Here is a 21,963-nt window from a genome sequence, read left to right as displayed (position 1 = left end):
ATGGTTTACAGGTGACTTGCAATCTGCTGTCCGCCGTTTTCTGCCGTGGGGCATAGAGTTACCCCTACAACCTCGGTCTTCCGGCTACCGGTATCTGCGCTCAGCGTGGAGGATGCTCAGTCGCCATTTCTCTCCAGCTCTCAACTCTCCTTTGCTCCTTTTCCTCCTTCACGCTCTCTACAGCTTGTTCCGTCCTTTTCTCTTGCCTTTCCAGGAGCTGCAGCACCTCATATGGCTTCACGGCCCCACACTTTCCTCAGAGGATCTGCATATCTTCTCGTCTGCACAGCCCCTTTCCTCTGTCTCTCTCACAGACTGACTGACTACTTACTCTCCAGCCTGAATATATGTAGGGGAGCCACCCACAAACTGGATCAGAGCTCCCCCTTCTGGCCTGGAATAAGAACATGTTGCATGTTTGTGAATACCTGATAGAGGGATCCTTCCTTGCTTCCAATCATGACATCATTCTCCCCATGAGGAAAGCAATGCCACTGTAACAACCAGGAACCTGGGGTGTTACACACTTTCCTGCTGCACTTCCTGCATTCTCTTCTGTGGGCGGTTCCTTCTTCCGTGCTTCCGGCCATCCCAGACTAGGAGGCGGACTTCTCTTGTTGACGGACAGATGTCTCGGACATAATAGTATCGGTGAAGGGCAGCCATAACTTTTGCACCGGTTTTCCAAGCTCCGTCCATGACAACACACCCCACTCCTCCTGCACACCACATGGCACTGCAATGGTGGTGGTAATAGCGGCAATTAACAGTTCAATGGTCTCTCAATAAAGCACAGTCTCTGAGGTGCACCAAACCCAGTTTGCTGGGTCAGTCCATCCTGTTCGTGACGCCAAGTTTTGGAGTGCCCAGCTAGGGTCTAGGGGTACTCGGTACCCGGTTCAGTCATCATTAAAGAGGTGGTCATGGTGACATTGACCCGGTCTGTGGCCTTGAACATCCAAATTAAAGGAAAGGTCTTTAAAAGGATTTTTAGGAATAAGAATGTTTGTGTCGCCACCTGTGGTATTCGGTCAGGGGTGACTGACGCTGCGTTAAGGGGTCCACTGGGGTGATGGTATGGCAGCAGGGATGGTATGGTTTCCCACAGATGAAGCTGGATACCCAGGGCTCCGGGTGTGATAGATAAAGATGGCGTAGTAAGAAACAGAAGACACATGGTTGCAGTCTCTTTACCTCTATACTGGCAGCCACAGTCCAGGGCATCGGATCACAGGTACTGGTACGGTCCAGCCAGCTTGAAAGAAACTCAGGAATCCTCCTAGCCAGGTGGGGTTGGAAGCCTTCTCTTCTGTGCTGTGTTGTAATCCCTTGCTGCCTTAGGCCTCACACAAGGTCCTCACGTTGTCTCTGTCCCCCTTGTTGGTAGGACACTACCCACATGGCAGGTAATTTAAGCCTTTTTAGAGGGGTCTCTCAGGATGACTCCAGGCTCTATCTGCTACTGTGCCTTTGGTTGTTAATAGTGGACAGGCGACCTGCATTCTCCTGCCCACCGGTTTCTGCCATAGGGCATAGAGTTACCCCCACAACCTCGGTCTTACTCTCTTTTGCTTCTCTTCCCCGTCAGTCTCCTATAGGCTGCTCTGCTTTTCTTTCTTCTTCCAGGAGCTGCAGATCCACGGGTCTGAACGGCCCCAGATTTCCTCTGTCAGACTCTCTGTCTGCTTCTTCTCTCCTCACTCTCTTCTCACAATGTAACTAACTCCTCCCCCAGGCCAGAATATATATCTAGGGAAGCTCCTCTGAATCCGGGTTCAGAGCTCCCCCTTCTGGCCTGGAGTCAGAACAGTGTTGTATGTGCTGGTTACCTGTTAAAGGGATCCTTCCTCGCTTCCAAGCATGGCATCACTCTCCCCATGAGGAAAGCAATGCCACTGTAACAACCAGTTACCTGGGGTGTCACAGGGATGCATGGAAGAAATTATTGATCCTAGAGGCAATATGAAGTAGCAACTTAACCGTCACAGGATTCAAAATGTTTGTAGTTAGAACATCTCTTGGACTGATCAACAGCTACCAAAAGACCCCTTATGACCTCCTTGCATAATCCCTCTTCCTCTGGCATGGAGGATTGCACCCCAGAAAAGTTCCCAAACAGTGGATGAAAACCCCTGCAGCAAAAAAAGCGAGGTCCCAGTAGCTGTAAAGGAACGATTTCTAAGAACAAACTCGTCAAGGTGCAGAAATTCCACCCAATCTTCCTATTTAGAAGAAACAAAACCTATTAAACACTGCTATACCTCCTGGTTCATCCATTCTGTTTTTACATTAATATCTGGATGATAGCCTGAGGAAAAAGACAGCTTGATACTCAATCTGGAACAAAAACTAAGCCAAACGCTAAGAAATTTAACCCCTTTATCAGAAATGTTTTTGGGAACACATTGCTAAGCTTATATGCCCCTCTCAAGTCAAGTTTGGAAAACCATTTAGCTTCAGATAATTGGATAAGCAGGTCAGGTATAAGGGGTAAAGAACAGGGATTGTGAACCGTGATTTTATAAATCTCTTGCATGTACACAACCCTCCATCCTTTTTTTAAGAAAAAAGCCATGGCGACTGGAGAGGTGGATGGTCGTATATGACCCTTAGGGTACTATCACACTAGCGTTAACTGCAATCCGTCACAATGCGTCGTTTTGCAGAAAAAAACGCATCCTGCAAAAGTGCTTGCAGGATGCGTTTTTTCTGCATTGACTAACATTATGCGACGCATTGCGACGGATTGCCACATGTCACAACCGTCGTGCGACGGTTGCGCCGTGTTGTGGCAGACTGCCGGGAGCAAAAAACGTTGCATGTAACGTTTTTTGCTGCCGACGGACCACTTTTTCCGACCGCGTATGCGCAGCCAGAACTCCTCCCCCACCTCACAATGGGGCAGCGGATGCGCTGGAAAAATGCATCCGCTGCCCCCGTAGTGCGGCGGAGACAATGCTAGCGTCGGTAACCTCAGCCCGACGCACTGCGACGGGCTGACCCGACGCTAGTGTGAAAGTAGCCTTAGCCGGACTCTTTTGAATATAGTCTATTAAGGCCATCCTCCCTGGAAGGGGTTAAATTAACAAGATTTCAGCATTTTATCTCCTAGTATGAAGTCAATAGCACAATCATATGCTGCCATATACAGCTCTGGCAAAAATTAAGAGACCGCTGCAACATGTTCAGTTTGTCAGATTTTTCTCTTTATAGGTATATTTTTGAGTAAAATGTAAATTGTTCTTTTATTCTATAAACTTCTGACATCGTCTCCGAACTTCCAAGCAATACATTTTGTATTTTTTCTGACAAACAAAAATGGTCAAAATAAAAAAAAAAAACCCACTGCTTTCACACCTCAAATAATGCAAAGAAAACAAGTTCAGAATCATTTAGAAACAACAATACTAATGTTTTAACCCAGGAAGAGTTCAGAAATCAATATTTTGTGGAATAACCATGATTTTAATGACATCTTTCATGCGTCTTGGCATGCTTTCCACCTGTAGTTCCCACTGCTTCTGGTGCAAAAATGTAATCAGTTCTTCTTTGACGGCTTGTGACTATCCATCATCCTCTTATTTATACTCCAGAGGTTTTCAATGGGGTTCAGGTCTGGAGATTGGGCTGCCCATGACAGGGTTTTGATGTGGTGGTCTCTTAATTTTTGCCAGAGCTGTAGTAGACGTCCAGTAACTGGTAATAATTCCCTCATGTGTGGGGTCTATTTGTCTCCAAGCAGAGAAATCACACGTTACATCCCACACATAACACTGTGTAGAAAAGGCGGCGCGGGGTAATTGTGCCAGTAGTGAGGGGCAAATAATGGCGGGAATGTCACTGACTGAGAAGTTTCCATGTAGGGTCTACACTCCGGATATCCTTCCCTGAGGCCCCTGATCATGTGACCCCTGACTCCTCCCCTCCTGTGACCTCATCACAGGTCCTGTGCGCACAGAGCAGCCATATATGTGGAGTGCGGCTCTGCAGGTGGAGGTAGGTGCTGGAGATTCCCCATTACTGAGCGTGGGGGGGACATTAACCCCTTCAGTACGAAAATGTTTTGGGGGTCTCTGTGTGGTGTGAACAGTGACGTAACAGCTGTGGACAGAATTCGGCTTCGCTGGTCCCCAAGTCCTCAGACACCTGCCGGATGAGAGGACAGAAGCCCAGAGAAGTTCTCCCACAATGCGATGATTCCTCTCCTAGTTCCGCCCCAGCACAATAATGTAGATACTAGTGATGAGTGAGCCGCTCGGCCCCTGATCCAGTATCCTGTGTGCTTTGGCCCCGTATGTTTCACGGCTGTTAGACAGCCAATAAACATAGTTACATGGGCTGAATAACGACCTAGATCCATCAAGTGCAACCTTTCTCCACCAATTGTTCATTTTGTCACTAATGTAACTATAACCCACAGTGTTACTTGTACTGAGGAAATCATCCGGCCATTTTTTAAAAGCTGTTATAGTGTCTGCCGTGCTAGGTGCATTACTCTACATTTATCAATATTAAACCGCATTTGATCTTATCCAGATCATTTTTTAATATTGTAATTTCAAGGTCAGATTTTAACCCCTTCACGACCTGGCCCTTTTCCGTTTTTGCGTTCTTGTTTTTCGCTCCCCTCATTCCCAGAGCCATAACTTTTTTATTGTTCCATCAATATGGCCATGTGAGGGCTTGTTTTTTGCGGGACAAGTTGCACTTTTGAACGACATTATTGGTTTTAGCATGTCATGTACTAGAAAACAGGAAAAAAATTCCAAGTGCAGTGAAATTGCAAAAAAAGTGCAATCCCACACTTGTTCTTTGTTTGGCTTTTTTGCTAGGTTCACTAAATGCTAAAACTGACCTGCCATTGTGGTTCTACAGGTCATTATGAGTTCATAGACACCAAAGATGTCTAGGTTACTTTGTATCTAAGAGGTAAAAAAAAATTCCAAACTTTGCTAAAAAAAAAATAAATTGTGCAATTTTCCAATACCGTCTCCATTTTCCGTGATCTGGGGTCAGGTGAGGGCTAATTTTTTGCATGCCAAGCTGACGTTTTTAATGATACCATTGTGGTGCAGATACATGCTTTTAATTGCCCGTTATTGCATTTTAATGCAATGTCGCGGCGACCAAAAAAACATAATTCTGGCATTTCAAATTTTTTTCTCGTTATGCTGTTCAGCGGTCAGGTTAATCCTTTTTTTTTTATTGATAGATCGGGTGATTCTGAACGCAGCGATACCAATTATGTGTAGGTTTGATTTTTTTTTATTGTTTTATTTTGAATGGGGTGAAAGGGGGGTGATTTAAACTTTTATATATTTTTTTTTCATATTTTTTTTAAAACTTTTTTTTTACTTTTGCCATGCTTCAATAGCCTCATGGGAGGCCAGAAGCTGGCACAGCCTGATCGGCTCTGCTACATAGCAGCGATCATCAGATCACTCCTATGTAGCTGATTTACAGGCTTTCTATGAGTGCTGACCACAGGGTGGCGGTCACAGCAAGCCGACATCAGTAACCATAGAGGTCTCAAGGAGACCTCTGGTTACTATTCCGACGCATCGCTGACCCCCGATCATGTGACGGGGGTCATTGATGCGCTCATTTCCAGTCCAATGGCCGGAAGCGACAGTTACATGCCGCTGTCAGCATTTGACAGCGGCATTTAACTGGTTAATAGCGGGGGGTGAATCGCGATTTCACCCACAGCTATTGCGGGCACATGTCAGCTGTTCAAAACAGCTAACATGTCCCGGCTTTGAGGTGGGCTCAGCGCCGGAGCCCACATCAAAGCAGGGGATCCGACCTCCACAGTAATAGTACGGCGGAGGTCATGAAGGGGTTAATATCCTACATAGTTTGGTGTCGTCAGCAAGTGCAGCGCCCCAGAGTCCTGGTCGTTGCAGTAATGTTATTCTTACACCGGGGGAGTGATATTACGTCTGAAGGCAATAAAGGAGATCTTCTTGCCAGGTATCACAACCACACAGCACACTTCACACTCCAGGCCGCCTGGGGGAGCTAAGCTTCTATCTATTAGGGCACTCCTCACAGTTAGGTAAAACTGGTGTTTTGGCTAGGAAGTTACAGACAGAACCCGACCGAGCTTGGAGAAGCTAGCTGGAGTGGGTTCCAGCCAGACCCAGACTGCGGTCTGCGGAGATCGTGGGTCCACGGAGCTGCGCCTGCCCCACGTGCGGCAGCATCCTAAGAAAGAGACATTGAAGAGAAACGTATTGTAGTGAGTGAGAAACGAAGTCATAGCAAAAGGAGAGAAAACCAGAAGGAGTTCTGCCCTGTAAAAAGCTGCCTCCTTCTGAGGCGCAAAGATCCCGGTAGCCAGAACACCGAGAGAGTAAGGATCTCTATGCTTTACTTCAGAGACTGGCAGGACAGTTAATTCTACGTTGACTGCCCGACCTTTATACACAGGAGGCACGGTGGAAAATTGTGGAGGCCGGGGCATCTCTAGGGTACCTACAAAAAGCCCCAGGCCACCAGTCATACGTGTTTTGTCCTATCCTATCCATCAGGGGGACAGAGAGAAAGAGACTTAACATCTCCAATAGTTGTGAGGACCTTACCGAGTTGCTCAGCAGGGAGGTACTAGAACGCAGAGGCGTTAGAGGAAGGCTACTGATTTCCACCTGGATAAGCGGTCTCTGGATTTGCCTTCGGACCGGCCAGACTCTGCCTGCCCTGTGGTCTGTACCCTGGACTGTGGATGCTGAAGTCTTCAGTAAAGGTAAAGAGACTGCACCTTTGTGTCCTCGTTATTCACTGCGCCTTCCATCATTCACCATCCACCATCTACACTTTGGGAAGCCCTGGGGATACACTTCACCTGTGGGAAGGTATACCATCTAGCTGCCATAACATCACCCCAGCGGACCCCTAAGCAGCGTCGGTCACCCTGACCGAATACCACAGGTGGTGTCACGAACATTATTTTCTATAAACACTCTCCCTTTTATTGGACGCCCCTCAAAGGGCCATGGACCGGGTCAGGCCACCGTGACATCCCCACCGAGTACCCCATTGCCCTGACGTGGAGGCGCTCCACAAAGACTGACACTTTACTCTCAATCCCATCTGCAAGGTTATTAATGAAGAGGTTAAAAAGAATTGGTCCTAGCACAGATCCACTGCTCACTATATCCCATTTAGAGATAATAACTCTGTTTCCTGTCACTTAGCAAATTCCTTACCCATCTGCATATAGTTCCCCCAGTCCTTGCTTCTGTAGCTTCAGTATAAGGCTGTTATGTGGTACAGAATCAAATGTCTTTGCAAAGTCCAGATAAATCACATCATTACCAACATCCAGATTTGCACTCACCTCCTCATAGAAATTCAACATGTTAGTAAGACACGACTTATCTTTCATGAGTCCATGCTGGTTGTCAGTTATATTATTCTCTGCAATATATCTCTGCAGGTCATCTCTTATGATGCCCTAAACATTTTTGCACACTATTGATGTCAGACTTACCAGACAGTAGTTACCTGGATCAACCTTCTTATCTTTCTTAAATATTGGTACCACATCAGCCATCCTCCAATGTTCAAATTGCTCAGACACATGAGTACTTCTTTTTGTGTATAACTATTATTTCAGATGGTGAACTTGAATTTTTGCCTTGTTGAATAACTGAAACAGACGGTTCATTGGTGAACATGGATGAAAAGTGCCTGTTTAATATCTCAGCCTTTTCTTTGTCTTCTATAACAATTATCTTGTTAGCGTTTTTAAGGGGCCGAAATAATCTTTTTTTTTCTCCTTGGCATTGATTAATATAGAGGCACGGGAGGTCAGCGGGTGCTCTTGTTCGCGAGCCGAAACTGCATGGACTAGGGATCATCATAACGAACGCACACTCTCCTTTTACCATGGGCGTAATACTACTCAGACAGCACAGAGTGAGGGTAAAACAGTGCGGCAATAATTTATTTAACCACAAAACAGGCAAATAATACATAGAATAGTCCCAGCAAAATACTCAAAATGGTGCACATTACGGAGTCTCACCTTTCAGCTGACTCGCCGGGATAAGGGCAGCTGTTACTTCAGAGCTTCCAGGGCCGACGGCCCCACCTGTGGCACGCACACAGAGAGGAGGTAATGATAAGCTTAGGAAGATGAATGAGCGTGTTAATGTGGATATAATCTGTGCTGCTGAATAGATGTAGGTCCAGACGTATTTCACATAAAGAGAGGTGGTTTATTCAATGTGTTTCGAAGTCTAAGCTACTAGGATACTGTCTTGTATATACAAAATTTCAAGTAACGGCGCCATTGGCATCACCTGACAAACAGACAATGTCAGAGTTCACAGATACAGCACATGACATATTCAAGAATTGATGTATATTTGAGTAAAATATTTAAGCATTGAAATTTCATGGTATTAACCAAATTTTCCTATTCCATAGTGCAAAGATGAAAAAAGAAAAACATTTGGAAAATTTGGTTAATAACATGAAATTTCAATGTTTAAATATTTGCTCGTCAGGTGATCTCATTGGTGCCGTTATTTGAAATTTTGTATATATAAGACAGTATCCTACTTCTGACTCTGTATTCGTGTGGTATTTCCTGATGAAGAAGTCGCTTAGACTTCAAAACGCATTGAATAAACCACCTTTACAATAGTTAGCAAGGCCGAAGAAAGACATTTCGTCAGAATAAATCCTCAAATCTACATCCTTCTATAGAACCTAATAGCTGTAAGATACAAATTGTTACACTCCAGGAAGACATCCAGGGCTCTTTTGAACCCCTCGACTGAGTCCGCCATCACCACCTCCTCAGGCAAGGAATTCCAGATTCTCACTGCCCTAACAGTAAAGAATCCTCTTCTATGTTGGTGAAAAAACCTTCTCTCCTCCAGATGCAGAGAATGCCCCCTTGTGACTGTCACCTTCCTTGGTATAATCAGATCCTTGGAGAGATATTTGTATTGTCCCCTTATATATGGTTTTTTAGGTCGCACCTCAGTCATCTTTTTTCTAGACTAAATAATCCTAATTTTGGGAATCTCTCTGGGTATTGTAGTTCCCCCATCCACTTTATTAATTGTGTTGCCCTCCTTTGTACTCGCTCTAGTTCCATTATATTCTTCCTGAGCACCAGTGCCCAAAACTGTACATAGTACTCCATGTGCGGTCTATCCAGGGATTTGTGCAGAGGCAGTATAATGCTTTCTTAAATTTAAATACATCTGGATCTACATCTATTCAGCAGCACAGATTATATCCACATTAACCCGTTCATTCATCTACAGCATGGTCACTTGCTGACCCGTGGATCTGCTGCAGCGGATAACTTTATATGCTTTATCAAAAGCTCCATCTGATGAGTAGAATTTGATTATTTCAATTCGCTTTGCGTTGGATAAGACCCTATTTGCGCTGATTTCTCCAACAGCATGCCTAAGCTTAGGAAGATGACAGTCCATTGAGGTACAAGGCCAGTGAACCCGAGATTCAAAACCTGGCTTCTCCGAAATTCTCCATGGAGTCAGATGACCAGTGATTTCCATTCCTGGCTTTCACAAATGTATCCATGAGGCTCAAGTGACTGGAGGGTCCAAATCCTGACTTCCGCATGGTTCAGTGATGGTCAATGGAGCACACCTGCATTCTTTCAACAGGGGCCATGTCCCACTTAGCTGGCATCCTGTAGAATGACAATTCTGTGTCCCTTATGATGAAGCTATGATGTCTTGGTTGCTCTCCTGTAAAGAGTCTTTGAATGTTTGGATGTCTTGGCTGAACATCTGTTTCATTTTACAGAGGCACCTAACCTCTTTGTATTGTTAACAAGTGTCATTCTAGCAAGCATTCACAGGTAAAGTGGAAGAATAGTGATGAAATCAACTTGCATAATTTGATTATTTAATCCATTTGCATAGTTTACCCTGAAGAGTCACAGATTGTGTGGTTGTTATAAAATGTTATATATAGGGGTGTTTTGTGTTGTCTCCTTATAAGAATCACAATGGTTTTGTTCCTTTTCCGCTGATAGATACAAACGACCCAACTATGAAAGACGGGAATCAAGGAAACCTGTATTACTCCCATAGTACCGTGACCCTTTCTTGGCCCCCAGACACAGTATTATGTTCCCACAGTATCCCCCACACATTATGATAGTACAAGATGTCCCATATTCTTCCACCCAAACCACTAGATAATAAATCCTCACTTATCCCATTCTTGATACCGTACAGTGCCAGTTTCTTGGCTCCCACACACACACAGTATAATTTTTCCACAGTACCTGCATCCCCAATTTTTTTTAGGGTATTTTTCATGTAATATAAAGAAGCCTACATAAAAGCTAAAAAAACCTAATATAAAGAGAAAATAAAACACTGTACATGGAGATATTGACGTCAAACAACTCCTGTCTTGTTCTTACAAACAAGCTTTTATAAAAGCCTCAAACTTCTGTGTGGAATCAGACATGAGATTTAATGTGATAGAAGATTACAGTGCGAGGAAGATGGGAAACCTTCATATAGACGGCCGGTGGGGATGGAGTCAGTGACGGACGCTGGACAAATATTTTTCTAGAGCCGTAGTAGAAGATGAAGATGTCATCCTCATCATGAAGTAGTTATTTCTCCTGTCACGTGTAATGAATATCTCCTGCAGTATTGCTAATGCCGATTCCAATGTCGGTAAATGAGACGAGAATTAGCGTTATGGAAGATGAGTTTATGAGAAACGTATTCAGCTGCCGACTCTGAGGAAGAAGCTGCTTGTTGTCTGTGGCCTAAATATATAGGTTTTATTAGTAGATGTCAGGGAAGAATCTCAGTATGTTGTAAAATAATAAAAAATACCATTGCTGTTTGGGTCCCCTGCCAGTCTCTGTATTTCCTAGTCATTCCCATCGAACTTGTGATTCCTACAGCCAATCAGTTGCTGAAGCTGTAAGAAACATAGCCAGTCATTGGGAGCATGGAGATGTCTTAGTCAGCAATTCAACTTCTGTTCCAGTCCATAAAAGACTAGAGAATACAACATCTACACGTTCTATCTCCTCATGTGTTTCCCTTATTATCTCCAATAATTGTATTATTACACAGGATTTCATGATGTTACATCGGCTCATCTTCTCATTCAGGTCTCTACAATATCAGATCCTCTCAGTGAAGATCATCTATATAAGACAATTATCCTGAATTACCCATCAAGAATGGATATAGACAGAGACAAGATGGGGGAGAGGATATTACACCTCACCCTAGAGATCCTCTTCCGGCTTACTGGAGAGGTGAGAGATTCTGATGACGTCACATTACATCATTCTTATCTATGAGAATAACAGATGGACAGAACTGGAGAGGTGAGGACTCTGGAAATGTCTGTAGTGAGATTTATTAATGTGTCTCTCCATAACCAGAATTACACAGTAGTGAAGAAGACCTCTAGTGAGCGCTGTCAGGACCCTGTGTGTGAGGGATGGGGAAGACCCATGAGTCCAGCCCTAAGGCCTCCATGTAACCCCCTGGTTTATAAAGATATCAATGGCCAGAAGATCCTAGAACTCGCCTGCAAGATGATTGAGCTGCTGACTGGAGAGGTGACTCTGCTGGGAATGCTGGGACATTATACAGTAATGCTATGAAGGAATCAGGGGATGATGATATCATTGTATGTGTCAGGTTCCTGTAAGGTGTCAGGATGTCACTGTCTATTTCTCCATGGAGGAGTGGGAGTATTTAGAGGGACACAAAGATGTATACAAGGAAATCATGATGGAGATTCCTCAACCCCTCACATCACCAGGTAATAGACAGGACTAAATGCACACAGCCTATAATTATCTGTATGTAAATAATGAATTCAGCCCTTGTATGTGTTTCTTTCAGATCTATCTAGTAAGAGGACAACCCCAGAGAGATGTCCCCATCCTCTTCTTCCACAGGACTGTAAACAAGAAGATCCCAATGTTCCTCAGCATCATCAGGTAGATGGAGAGAAGGTGTCATGAGACCTCCCCTATGATGTGTAGACGGCTGTGAAGGTCTTGTGCTCAGTCTTGTTTTATCCACCAGTATTATATGTTTTATACTTTTGTAATGAGAACGGTGGAGATGGCAGGATTAGAGCTGACCATAGATGTGACTTCTCCATCTGTCTGTGACTTTTACAATATTTGCTTCAGGGTGAACATCTGACCCATATTAATACTGCAGAGACCTATGTGATGGGTGATGAGCGGTGTAAAGAGGAGATTCCCACATATGACTACCCAGGTGAGTAGTGACCACTAAATACAGAGAAGTCACAGATTCTTCTCAGTCACCGGCTGTGGCTGCTTTATCGATAGTCTGTTCTGGTCGTATCACAATCGTGTGATCACCATTTTGCCTATAGACAACAACAATCTGCTCTATTTGGGAATGTTGAAATTATTTTGTGAAATTAAATCCTTTTCTATAGAACTTATAACCTGGAGTATCCAACTACCCCCCTGGGATTAGTAGTCACTGACCATTACCTGCCCAGATCTGTAAACTACAAAGCCAAATGACATAGAATGTGCAAACAAGTAAGAGAATCACTTGAAGAAAAATATTATAATGAGCCTGTAAGAGAAAGCAGAGGGTAATGATGCTGTTGGATTCCTAGAATCCTGATATCTTATTCGATGAATCTACCTTCTTCCTCTTCTGTGCTGCTGAATGTTCTCATATGGTCCCTACAAGACCAGGTCCAGTCTTTCTGGCCAAACTTTGCTTTTATGATCAACAACATTAAATGTGCAGTGAGGCCAAGTGTGCATTTATGTACAATAACAACCTAGTTTCCCTTTATCATGACTTTTCAATTCCTTTAACCCCTTCACCCCCAAGGGTGGTTTGCACGTTAATGACCGGGCCAATTTTTACAATTCTGACCACTGTCCCTTTATGAGGTTATAACTCTGGAACGCTTCAACGGATCTTGGCGATTCAGACATTGTTTTCTCATGACATATTGTACTTCATGATAGTGGTAAAATTTCTTCGATATAACTTGCGTTTATTTGTGAAAAAAATGAATATTTGGCGAAAATTTTGAAAATTTCGCAATTTTCCAACTTTGAATTTTTATGCCCTTAAATCACAGACATATGTCACGCAAAATACTTAATAAGTAACATTTCCCACATGTCTACTTTACATCAGCACAATTTTGGAACCAAAATTTTTTTTTGTGACGGAGTTATAAGGGTTAAAAGTTGACCAGCAATTTCTCATTTTTACAACACTTTTTTTTTTTAGGGACCACATCTCATTTGAAGTAATTTTGAGGGGTCTATATGATAGAAAATACCCAAGTGTGACACCATTCTAAAAACTGCACCCCTCAAGGTACTCAAAACCACTTTCAAAAAGTTTATTAACCCTTCAGGTGTTTCACAGGAATTTTTGGAATGTTTAAATAAAAATAAACATTTAACTTTTTTTCACACAAAATTTATTTCAGCTCCAATTTGTTTTATTTTACCAAGGGTAACAGGAGAAAATAGACCCCAAAATTTGTTGTACAATTTGTCCTGAGTACGCTGATACCCCATATGTGGGGGTAAACCACTGTTTGGGCGCATGGCAGAGCTCGGAAGGAAAGGAGCGCCATTTGACTTTTCAATGCAAAATTGACTGGAATTGAGATGGGACGCCATGTTGCATTTGGAGAGCCCCTGATGTGCCTAAACATTGAAACCCCCCACAAGTGACACCATTTTGGAAAGTAGACCCCCTAAGGATCTTATCTAGATGTGTGGTGAGCACTTTGACCCAACAAGTGCTTCACAGAAGTTTATAATGCAGAGCCGTAAAAATAAAAAATCATATTTTTTCACAAAAATGATCTTTTCGCCCCCAATTTTTTATTTTCCCAAGGGTAAGAGAAGAAATTGGACCCGAAAAATTGTTGTGCAATTTGTCCTGAGTACGCTGATACCCCATATGTGGGTGTAAACCATTGTTTGGGCTCAGGGCAGAGCTCGGAAGGGAAGGAGCCCCATTTGACTTTTTAATGCAAAATTGACTGGAATTGAGATGGGACGCCATGTTGCGTTTGGAGAGCCCCTGATGTGCCTAAACAATGAAACCCTGTACAAGTGACACCATTTTGGAAAGTAGACCCCTTAAGAAACTTATCTAGATGTGTGTTGAGCACTTTGACCCAACAAGTGCTTCACAGAAGTTTATAATGCAGAGCCGTAAAAATAAAAAATCATATTTTTTCACAAAAATGATCTTTTCGCCCCCATTTTGTTATTTCCCCAAGGGTAAGAGAAGAAATTAGACCACAAAAGTTGTTGTGCAATTTGTCATGAGTACGACGATACCCCATATGTGGGGGTAAACCACTGTTTGGGCGCATAGCAGAGCTCGGAAGGGAAGGAGCGCTATTTTACTTTTCAATGCAAAATTGACTGGAATTAAGATGGGATGCCATGTTGCGTTTGGAGAGCCCCTGATGTGCCTAAACATTAAAAAACCCCACAAGTGACAGCATTTTGGAAAGTAGACCCCCTAAGGAACTTATCTAGATGTGTTTTGAGAGCTTTGAACCCCCAAGTGTTTCACTACAGTTTATAACGCAGAGCCGTGAAAATAAAAATTATTTTTTTTTTCACAAAAATGATTTTTAGCCCCCAGTTTTGTATTTTCACAAGGGTATCAGGATAAATTGGACCCCAAAAGTTGTTGTCCAATTTGTCCTGAGTACGCTGATACCCTACATGTGGGGGGGAACCACTGTTTGGGCGCATGACAGAGCTCGGAAGGGAAGGAGCGCCATTTGGAATGCAGACTTAAATGGATTGGTCTGCAGGCGTCACGTTGCATTTGCAGAGCCCCTGATGTACCCAAACAGTACAAACCCCCCACAAGTGACCCCATATCGGAAACTAGACCCCCCAAGGAACTTATCTAGATGTGTTGTGAGAACTTTGAACCCCCAAGTGTTTCACTACAGTTTACAACGCAGAGCCGTGAAAATAAAAAATCTTTTTTTTCCCACAAAACTTATTTTTTGGCCCCCAGTTTTGTATTTTCCCAAGGGTAGCAGGAGAACTTGGACCCCAAAAGATGATGTCCAATTTGTCCTGAGTACGCTGATACCCCATATGTTGGGGTAAACCCCTGTTTGGGCACACGGGAGAGCTCTGAAGGGAAGGAGCACTGTTTTCCATTTTCAACGCAGAATTGGCTGGAATTCAGATCGGATGCCATGTCCCGTTTGGAGAGCCCCTGATGTGCCTAAACAGTGGAAACCCCCCAATTATAACTGAAACCCTAATCCAAACACACCCCTTACCCTAATCCCAACAGTAACCCTAACCACTCCTCTAACCCAGACACACCCAACCCTATTCCCAACCGTAAATGTAATCCAAACCCTAACCCTATCTTTAGCCCCAACCCTAACTGTAGCCCCAACCCTAGCCCTAACCCTAGCCCTAACCCGAGCAATAACCCTAGCCCTATCACTAGACCTAACACTAGCCGTAACACTAGCCCTAACCCTAGCCCCAACCCTAGCCCCAACCCTAGCCCTAACCCTAGCCCCAACCCTAGCCCCAACCCTAACCCTTGCCCTAACCCTAGCTCTAACCCTAGCTCTAACCCTAGCCCTAACTCTAGTCCTAACTCTAGTCCTAACTCTAGTCCTAACTCTAGCCCTAACCCTAATGGGAAAATGGAAATAAATACATTTTTTAATTTTTCCCTAACTAAGGGGGTGATGAAGGGGGGTTTGATTTACTTTTATAGCGGGTTTTTTAGCGGATTTTTATGATTGGCAGCCGTCACACACTGAAAGACGCTTTTCATTGCAAAAAATATTTTTTGCGTTACCACATTTTGAGAGCTGTAATTTTTCCATATTTGAGTCCACAGAGTCATGTGAGATCTTGTTTTTTGTGGGACGAGTTGACGTTTTTATTGGTAACATTTTCAGACACGTGACATTTTTTGATCGCTTTTTATTCCGATTTTTGTGAGGCAGAGTGATCAAAAACCAGCTATTCATGAATTTCTTTTGGGGGAGGCGTTTATACCGTTCCGCGTTTGGTAAAATTGATAAAGCAGTTTTATTCGTCGGGTCAGTACGATTACAGCGATATCTCATTTATATCTTTTTTTTATGTTTTGGCGCTTTTATACGATAAAAACTATTTTATAGAAAAAATAATTATTTTGGTATCGCTTTATTCTCAGGACTATAACTTTTTTATTTTTTTGCTGATAATGCTGTATGGCGGCTCGTTTTTTGCGGGACAAGATGACGTTTTCAGCGGTACCATGGTTATTTATATCAGTCTTTTTGATCGCGTGTTATTCCACTTTTTGTTCGGCGGTATGATAATAAAGCGTTGTTTTTTGCCTCGTTTTTTTTGTTTTTTTTCTTACGGTGTTTACTGAAGGGGTTAACTAGTGGGGCAGTTTTATAGGTTGGGTCGTTACGGACGCGGCGATACTAAATATGTGTACTTTTATTGTTTTTTTTATTTTATTTAGCAAAAGAAATGTATTTATGGGAATAATATTTTTTTTTTTTTCTTTATTTAGGATATTTTTTTTATTTATTTTTTTACACGTGGGGAATTTTTTTTTAACTTTTTTACTTTGTCCCAGGGGGGGACATCACAGATCATTGATCTGGCAGTGTGCACAGCACTCTGCCAGATCTGCGATCTGCTGTGCAGGGCTGCAGGCTTACCAAGTGTCTGCTCTGAGCAGACACTCGGTAAGCCACCTCCCTCCCTGCAGGACCCGGATGCCGCGGCCATCTTGGATCCGGGACCTGCAGCGAGGAAGGAGGTAGGAGACCCTCGGAGCAACGCGATCACATCGCGTTGCTCCGGGGGTCTCAGGGAAGCCCGCAGGGAGCCCCCTCCCTGCGCAATGCTTCCCTATACCGCCGGTACACCGCGATCATGTTTGATCGCGGTGTGCCGGGGGTTAATGTGCCGGGGGCGGTCCGTGACCGCTCCTGGCACATAGTGCCGGATGTCAGCTGCGATATGCAGCTGACACCCGGCCGCGATCGGCCGCGCTCCCCCCATGAGCGCGGCCGATCGCGTATGACGTACTATCCTGTCGGTGGTCATACGGGCCCACCCCACCTCGACGGGATAGTACGTCAGATGTCAGGAAGGGGTTAAAACCAACTAACTTCAAGGAGGATTATGATAAACTACACACAAAATATTACACCTGTCCCATGATATATCTCTAAGCTGTGCATGGCTGATGGCTGTAACATACATTTATTTATGCCTGCAGAAGATGTTGGCATGGCTCGAGCCTTGGTTTCATGGATTCACTCCACGTCATAAATTTCAATTTGTTTTCAATCCTAAAGAATTCAGATTAATGCACAATCTCTCCTGAAATGGGGGGCACTAATACTTTCTCTTCTCTTATCTTTGACTATCTAATATTTTTTCTTGCAACTCATCTGACAGAAAATTATGATAATTTAGATTGCCAAAAACCACCAAGCCCCATACTGTAACTGCTCCAGACAGGTTTTACCTCTGATCACTCATTTTTTACTAATGAAGTTTGTTGAGTTAGATCATTTCAGTAGATGTTTTATTGTCTATAGTAACAGATTTTGACTACAAAATACTCTCATAACCAGTTCCTGCAGCCAGTTTTATGTTCCTAATCAGGGTCCATTTTTCAAATCTGACGTGTATCACTTCATATGGTGATAATTTCAGAATTCTTCACGAAATATAAGCCCAAATTTTTTCACTTTCACAAAGGGTAATAGCAAACAGATAGACCTCACACATTATTTTACAACTTCTCTTGTATCCGACAATTCCCTATATATGGTTGTACATTACTGTCTGGGCACATTTCAGGGTTGAGAAGGGAAAGAGCGCCATTTAGCTATTTGAATCCAGATCTTACTGGAATAGCTTGCAGACTCAAAGTATTCGTTGCAGTGTTTGTGGCCACCTATCGGCTCAAAAGATGGCCACCACAAACAGGCTTGGCGCTATCTACTCGATCTTCCTGATCCCAAGGATTGCCTTGCTCATTACCCTTTAACACCTCTACATGGATCTGGACTTACATAGAGACCCACCTGGCTTGGCCCACAGTGTTGCCTGCTGTTCGGTGGTGTGAAATGGGAAGAACAATAGTCAGGTAGCCGGGTCAGAACCAGTAAGTCAGAGAAAATACAAAATCAGAAGACATAAGAGTAGTCAGCAAACAGGCCGGGATCACAACAGGAAACAAATACACAAGCCGTGAGCTGAACATAGAGGACCGAACCAGAGAAGAACACGGCTGTATCTGGCAGCTTCCTTCAATATGCTTCGAGCTTTCGTGGAATATGGTGCTATCAAATTGGCTGTTTAAGGGAGCAGATTACTTCAGCTGGACAACACATACACCCATACTGCCAGACTAGAAGGTACTACTTGTCCCAGGCACCCTAATCTTAGTGGCTGAATCGAGCCTATGTCATCCAGAGCTTCTGATACCAACGTCTACTCCGTTTCTAGCCCGGCCAGGCATATGAATAAGGACACGCCTGCCGACATCATAGGGGCAGATCCTAGAAGAGATGTGACACACCATCTGCAGAAGCCCTAATATGACAAAATTTCAGAAAATCAGAGCTGTAGGAATCCCCATAAAATGACTCCATTTTGGAAATTATAACCCTCAGAGAACTAATCTATTGGAATAGTGGCAATTTTTGATTCCATAGGCAATTTCCGGAAACTAGCACACAGTGGATGTAGGAGAAAATAAATGGCAAATATGCCATTTTATTACCCAACACATAGTGCCCTGATTGTGCTCCAGGAGACACACACACCGTAAATTAAGTGGGTTCTTCTCACTAGAGCAATGCCAAATACATGTGGTGTGGTTTGGGCATACTGAAAGGCTCAGAGGTGAGGGGGAAATTTGACTTTGGGAGAGTGGTTATTGCTGGATTGGTTAATGGAAGCCATGTTAATTTTCAAGAGCCTTTGAGCCACTAATAATGTGGAAACCTCCAGTTTTTCAACTGACAGATGATGGACCTGAGTGGGGACTTGTTTTTTTTGTTAGATGAATAGAAGTTTTTATTGGTATTAGGTTCATCAACATAATGTTTCTGTGTGGCTTTTTGTTCCATATTTGGGAGGCAGAATGATCAAACAGTTGAATACCACACTCCACTGGTTCATCCTATGAGATTTTCTATTAGACTGTGAGCTGTCATTGTCTTGGTGAAGAATTCAATGTTTTTACATAACTTGTCATTTTTGCAGACAGTTGAAGTAGAAATGGTAAATGACATTCAAGATATTTTATTAAAAAATAACTGATTTATATCTTGGCAGATGACTGTACCTGGAGATCAGAGGAACAGCTGACGTCTTTAATTTTTAGATCGGATTATTTTGAGATCCCACTGGATACAATTGAAGTTAATGCCATTACTCCAGCTATACCATCATCCCTTCACAGCAAAGACCTATCATCTGATCCTTTGAAACAGGTCCTGTCTTCTGATTCATTGGCGACAACTAAGGAAAATCAGAGTCACAAAATAAGCATTAAAAATGGAAATACTCCTAAATCAAAGAAGCCATTTTCATGTCCAGAATATGGAAACAGTTTTCCCATCGAAAAGTCTTTTCTTAAACATCCAAAAATTCACACAGTGGAGAAAAGATTTTCTTGTTCCAAGTGTGGAAAATGTTTTAAACATAAATGTCATCTTCTTAGACACCAAAGAAGACACACAGGGGAGAAACCTTTTTCCTGTTCAGAATGTGGGAAATGTTTTAATGAGAAATCAGATTTGGTTAAGCACCAGAGAACCCACACAGGGGAGAAGCCTTTTTCCTGTTCAGAATGTGGAAAATGTTTTAAACAGAAATCGGCTTTGGTTACGCACCACAGAACCCACACAGGGGTGAAACCTTTTTCATGTTCAGAATGTGGGAAATGTTTTATCCAGAAATACAAGCTTGTTATACACCAAATAACCCACACAGGAGTGAAACCTTTTTCATGTTCAGAATGTGGCAAATGTTTTAATGAGAAATCAGCTTTGGTTAAGCACCAGAGAACCCACACAGGGGAGAAGCCTTTTTCCTGTTCAGAATGTGGGAAATGTTTTAATCAGAAATCGGCTTTGGTTACGCACCACAGAACCCATACTGGGGTGAAACCTTTTTCATGTTCAGAATGTGGCAAATGTTTTAATGAGAAATCAGTTTTGGTTACGCACCAGAGAACCCACTCAGGGGAGAAGCCTTTTTCCTGTTCAGAATGTGGCAAATGTTTTAATCAGAAATCAGCTTTGTTTAACCACAAGAGAAGTCACACAGGAGAGAAGCCTTTTTCCTGTCCAGAATGTGGGAAATGCTTTAAAAAGAAATTTAATTTTGTTATACACCAAAGAACCCACACAAGGGAGAGGTCTTTTTCATGTTCATAATGTAGGAAATGTTTTACACTAAAATCATTTCTTTAACATCAGAGAAGTCACAAAGGGGAGAAGCGTTTTTCATGTTAAGAATGTTGGAAATGTTTTAACCGAAAATTGTATTTCTTAAAGCGGTTGTCCATTACTAGGACAACACCTTGTCATTCCTCATGTTTGTCCTCTTTCAAATAAAAACACTCATACTCATTTTGCATGCCTGCTCTGTTCAAGGGTCTTAGCAGTCACGTTCCCGGGGCTCATGTGAGGTTGTTACATAACACGCATAACGAACGCCCACTCTCCTTTTACCATGGGCGTAATACTACTCAGACAGCAGAGAGTGAGGGTAAAACAGTGTGGCAATAATTTATTTAACCACAAAACAGGCAAATAATATATAGAATAGTCCTAGCAAAATACTCAAAATGGTGCACATTAGAGTCTCACCTTTCCGCTGACTCGCCGGGATAAAAGCCGCTGTTACTTCAGAGCTTCCAGGGCCGACGACCCCACATGTGGCATGCACACAGAGAGGAGGTAATGACAAGCTTAAGAAGATGAATGAGCGTGTTAATGTGGATATAATCTGTGCTGCTTATGTTGAGGAGAGCCATAAGATCAAATACTTAATTAACCTCAACACATAAGGTAATTGAGGGAAGCAACCCATAACATGTATTGTTTAACCTTACATAAGTTTTCCTCAGACAGAGTAAGACACTTAAGATGGCTGCCATCTCCTCTACCAGAGCCGTGTGCTCTGGTATCCAAGATGAACAATGAAGACACTGAAGATGGCCGCCATTTCCTGTATCTGCATGCCGTGTGGTCTGGTATCCAAGATGACGCCCACCCTGATGACCTCATGGATCCACCCACAGTGACGCCCACCCTGATGACCTCACGGACCAACCCACCCTGATGACCTCATGGATCCGCCCATGGACTTGCTCATGCCCAACCCACTAACCAATGGAATACATCCGATCACTCCCATTTTAGAGCTAACCGAGCCCCCTTACAGGAGATATATAACATTGTGTTTGACTAATAAACTGCCCTTCTTGGAGCTGAGCCACACATTGATCAAGGAGAGTTACAGCTGACTGTGTCTGGTGTATTTCTTTAGTGCACATGATCAATATCCATTAGGCCAGGAGTAGGCAACTAGAGAATTGAACATTTTATTAATTGTTCAACCCTAATATTTGGCGCCCAACGTGGGGCCAGCAGAGGAGAGCCCTGAACCCTGAAAACCGGCGAGTGGAACGGCTGGATGCACTGAGTACCCCGAACCTGGAGACTGATCAACTCCTTAACAGAACACGGTAAGTCTGCTGATTTTTATAATCTGTAGTCTTTACCTGTGTCCTTCGGGGTATCCTGTGCAGATTGCCTGACCGTGTCCGGTTTTCTTGGTATCTGTAAGACGGCAGAAGGGTATCTCCGCTGCTGGTCATTTAATTGCAAGAACCGTCACCTGTGTTAGTTGCCTAC

General features: G+C 43.3%; 1 protein-coding gene across 4 annotated transcripts; it reads left to right on the top strand.

Annotated features, from left to right (window-relative positions):
- Positions 1-3,883: 3,883 nt before the first annotated feature.
- LOC143766525 (uncharacterized) lies at positions 3,884-20,709 on the top strand. Of its 4 annotated transcripts, none has more exons than XM_077254283.1 (8): positions 3,931-3,996; positions 6,534-6,745; positions 11,135-11,284; positions 11,414-11,593; positions 11,676-11,799; positions 11,883-11,980; positions 12,179-12,269; positions 19,373-20,709. In XM_077254283.1, the coding sequence occupies exons 2-8, from the start codon at positions 6,725-6,727 to the stop codon at positions 20,476-20,478; spliced, it is 1,770 nt and encodes a 589-aa protein (XP_077110398.1). In that variant the 5' UTR covers positions 3,931-3,996; positions 6,534-6,724; the 3' UTR covers positions 20,479-20,709. The 4 variants fall into 4 exon arrangements, with proteins under 4 accessions (XP_077110397.1, XP_077110398.1, XP_077110400.1 ...); XM_077254285.1 differs by lacking the exon at positions 6,534-6,745 and adding an exon at positions 9,428-9,850 and having other exon boundaries at positions 3,953-3,996; positions 19,373-20,708; XM_077254282.1 differs by lacking the exon at positions 6,534-6,745 and having other exon boundaries at positions 3,884-3,996.
- The last annotated feature ends 1,254 nt before the right edge of the window (positions 20,710-21,963 follow it).

The sequence above is a fragment of the Ranitomeya variabilis genome, chromosome 4 (genome assembly GCF_051348905.1).
Source record: "Ranitomeya variabilis isolate aRanVar5 chromosome 4, aRanVar5.hap1, whole genome shotgun sequence".
Lineage (NCBI taxonomy): Eukaryota > Metazoa > Chordata > Amphibia > Anura > Dendrobatidae > Ranitomeya > Ranitomeya variabilis.
The sequence above is the reverse complement of the archived record's forward strand: the minus strand, read 5'-3'. Positions and strand labels throughout refer to the sequence as shown.

Coding starts and splice junctions, on each gene's coding strand:
- LOC143766525 (XM_077254282.1), top strand. CDS start 3,970: ATGTGGAGTGCGGCTCTGCAGGTGGAG. Junction 3,997..11,134: donor GTGCGGCTCTGCAGGTGGAG/GTAGGTGCTGGA, acceptor CTTCTCATTCAG/GTCTCTACAATATCAGATCC. Junction 11,800..11,882: donor TCAACCCCTCACATCACCAG/GTAATAGACAGG, acceptor TGTTTCTTTCAG/ATCTATCTAGTAAGAGGACA.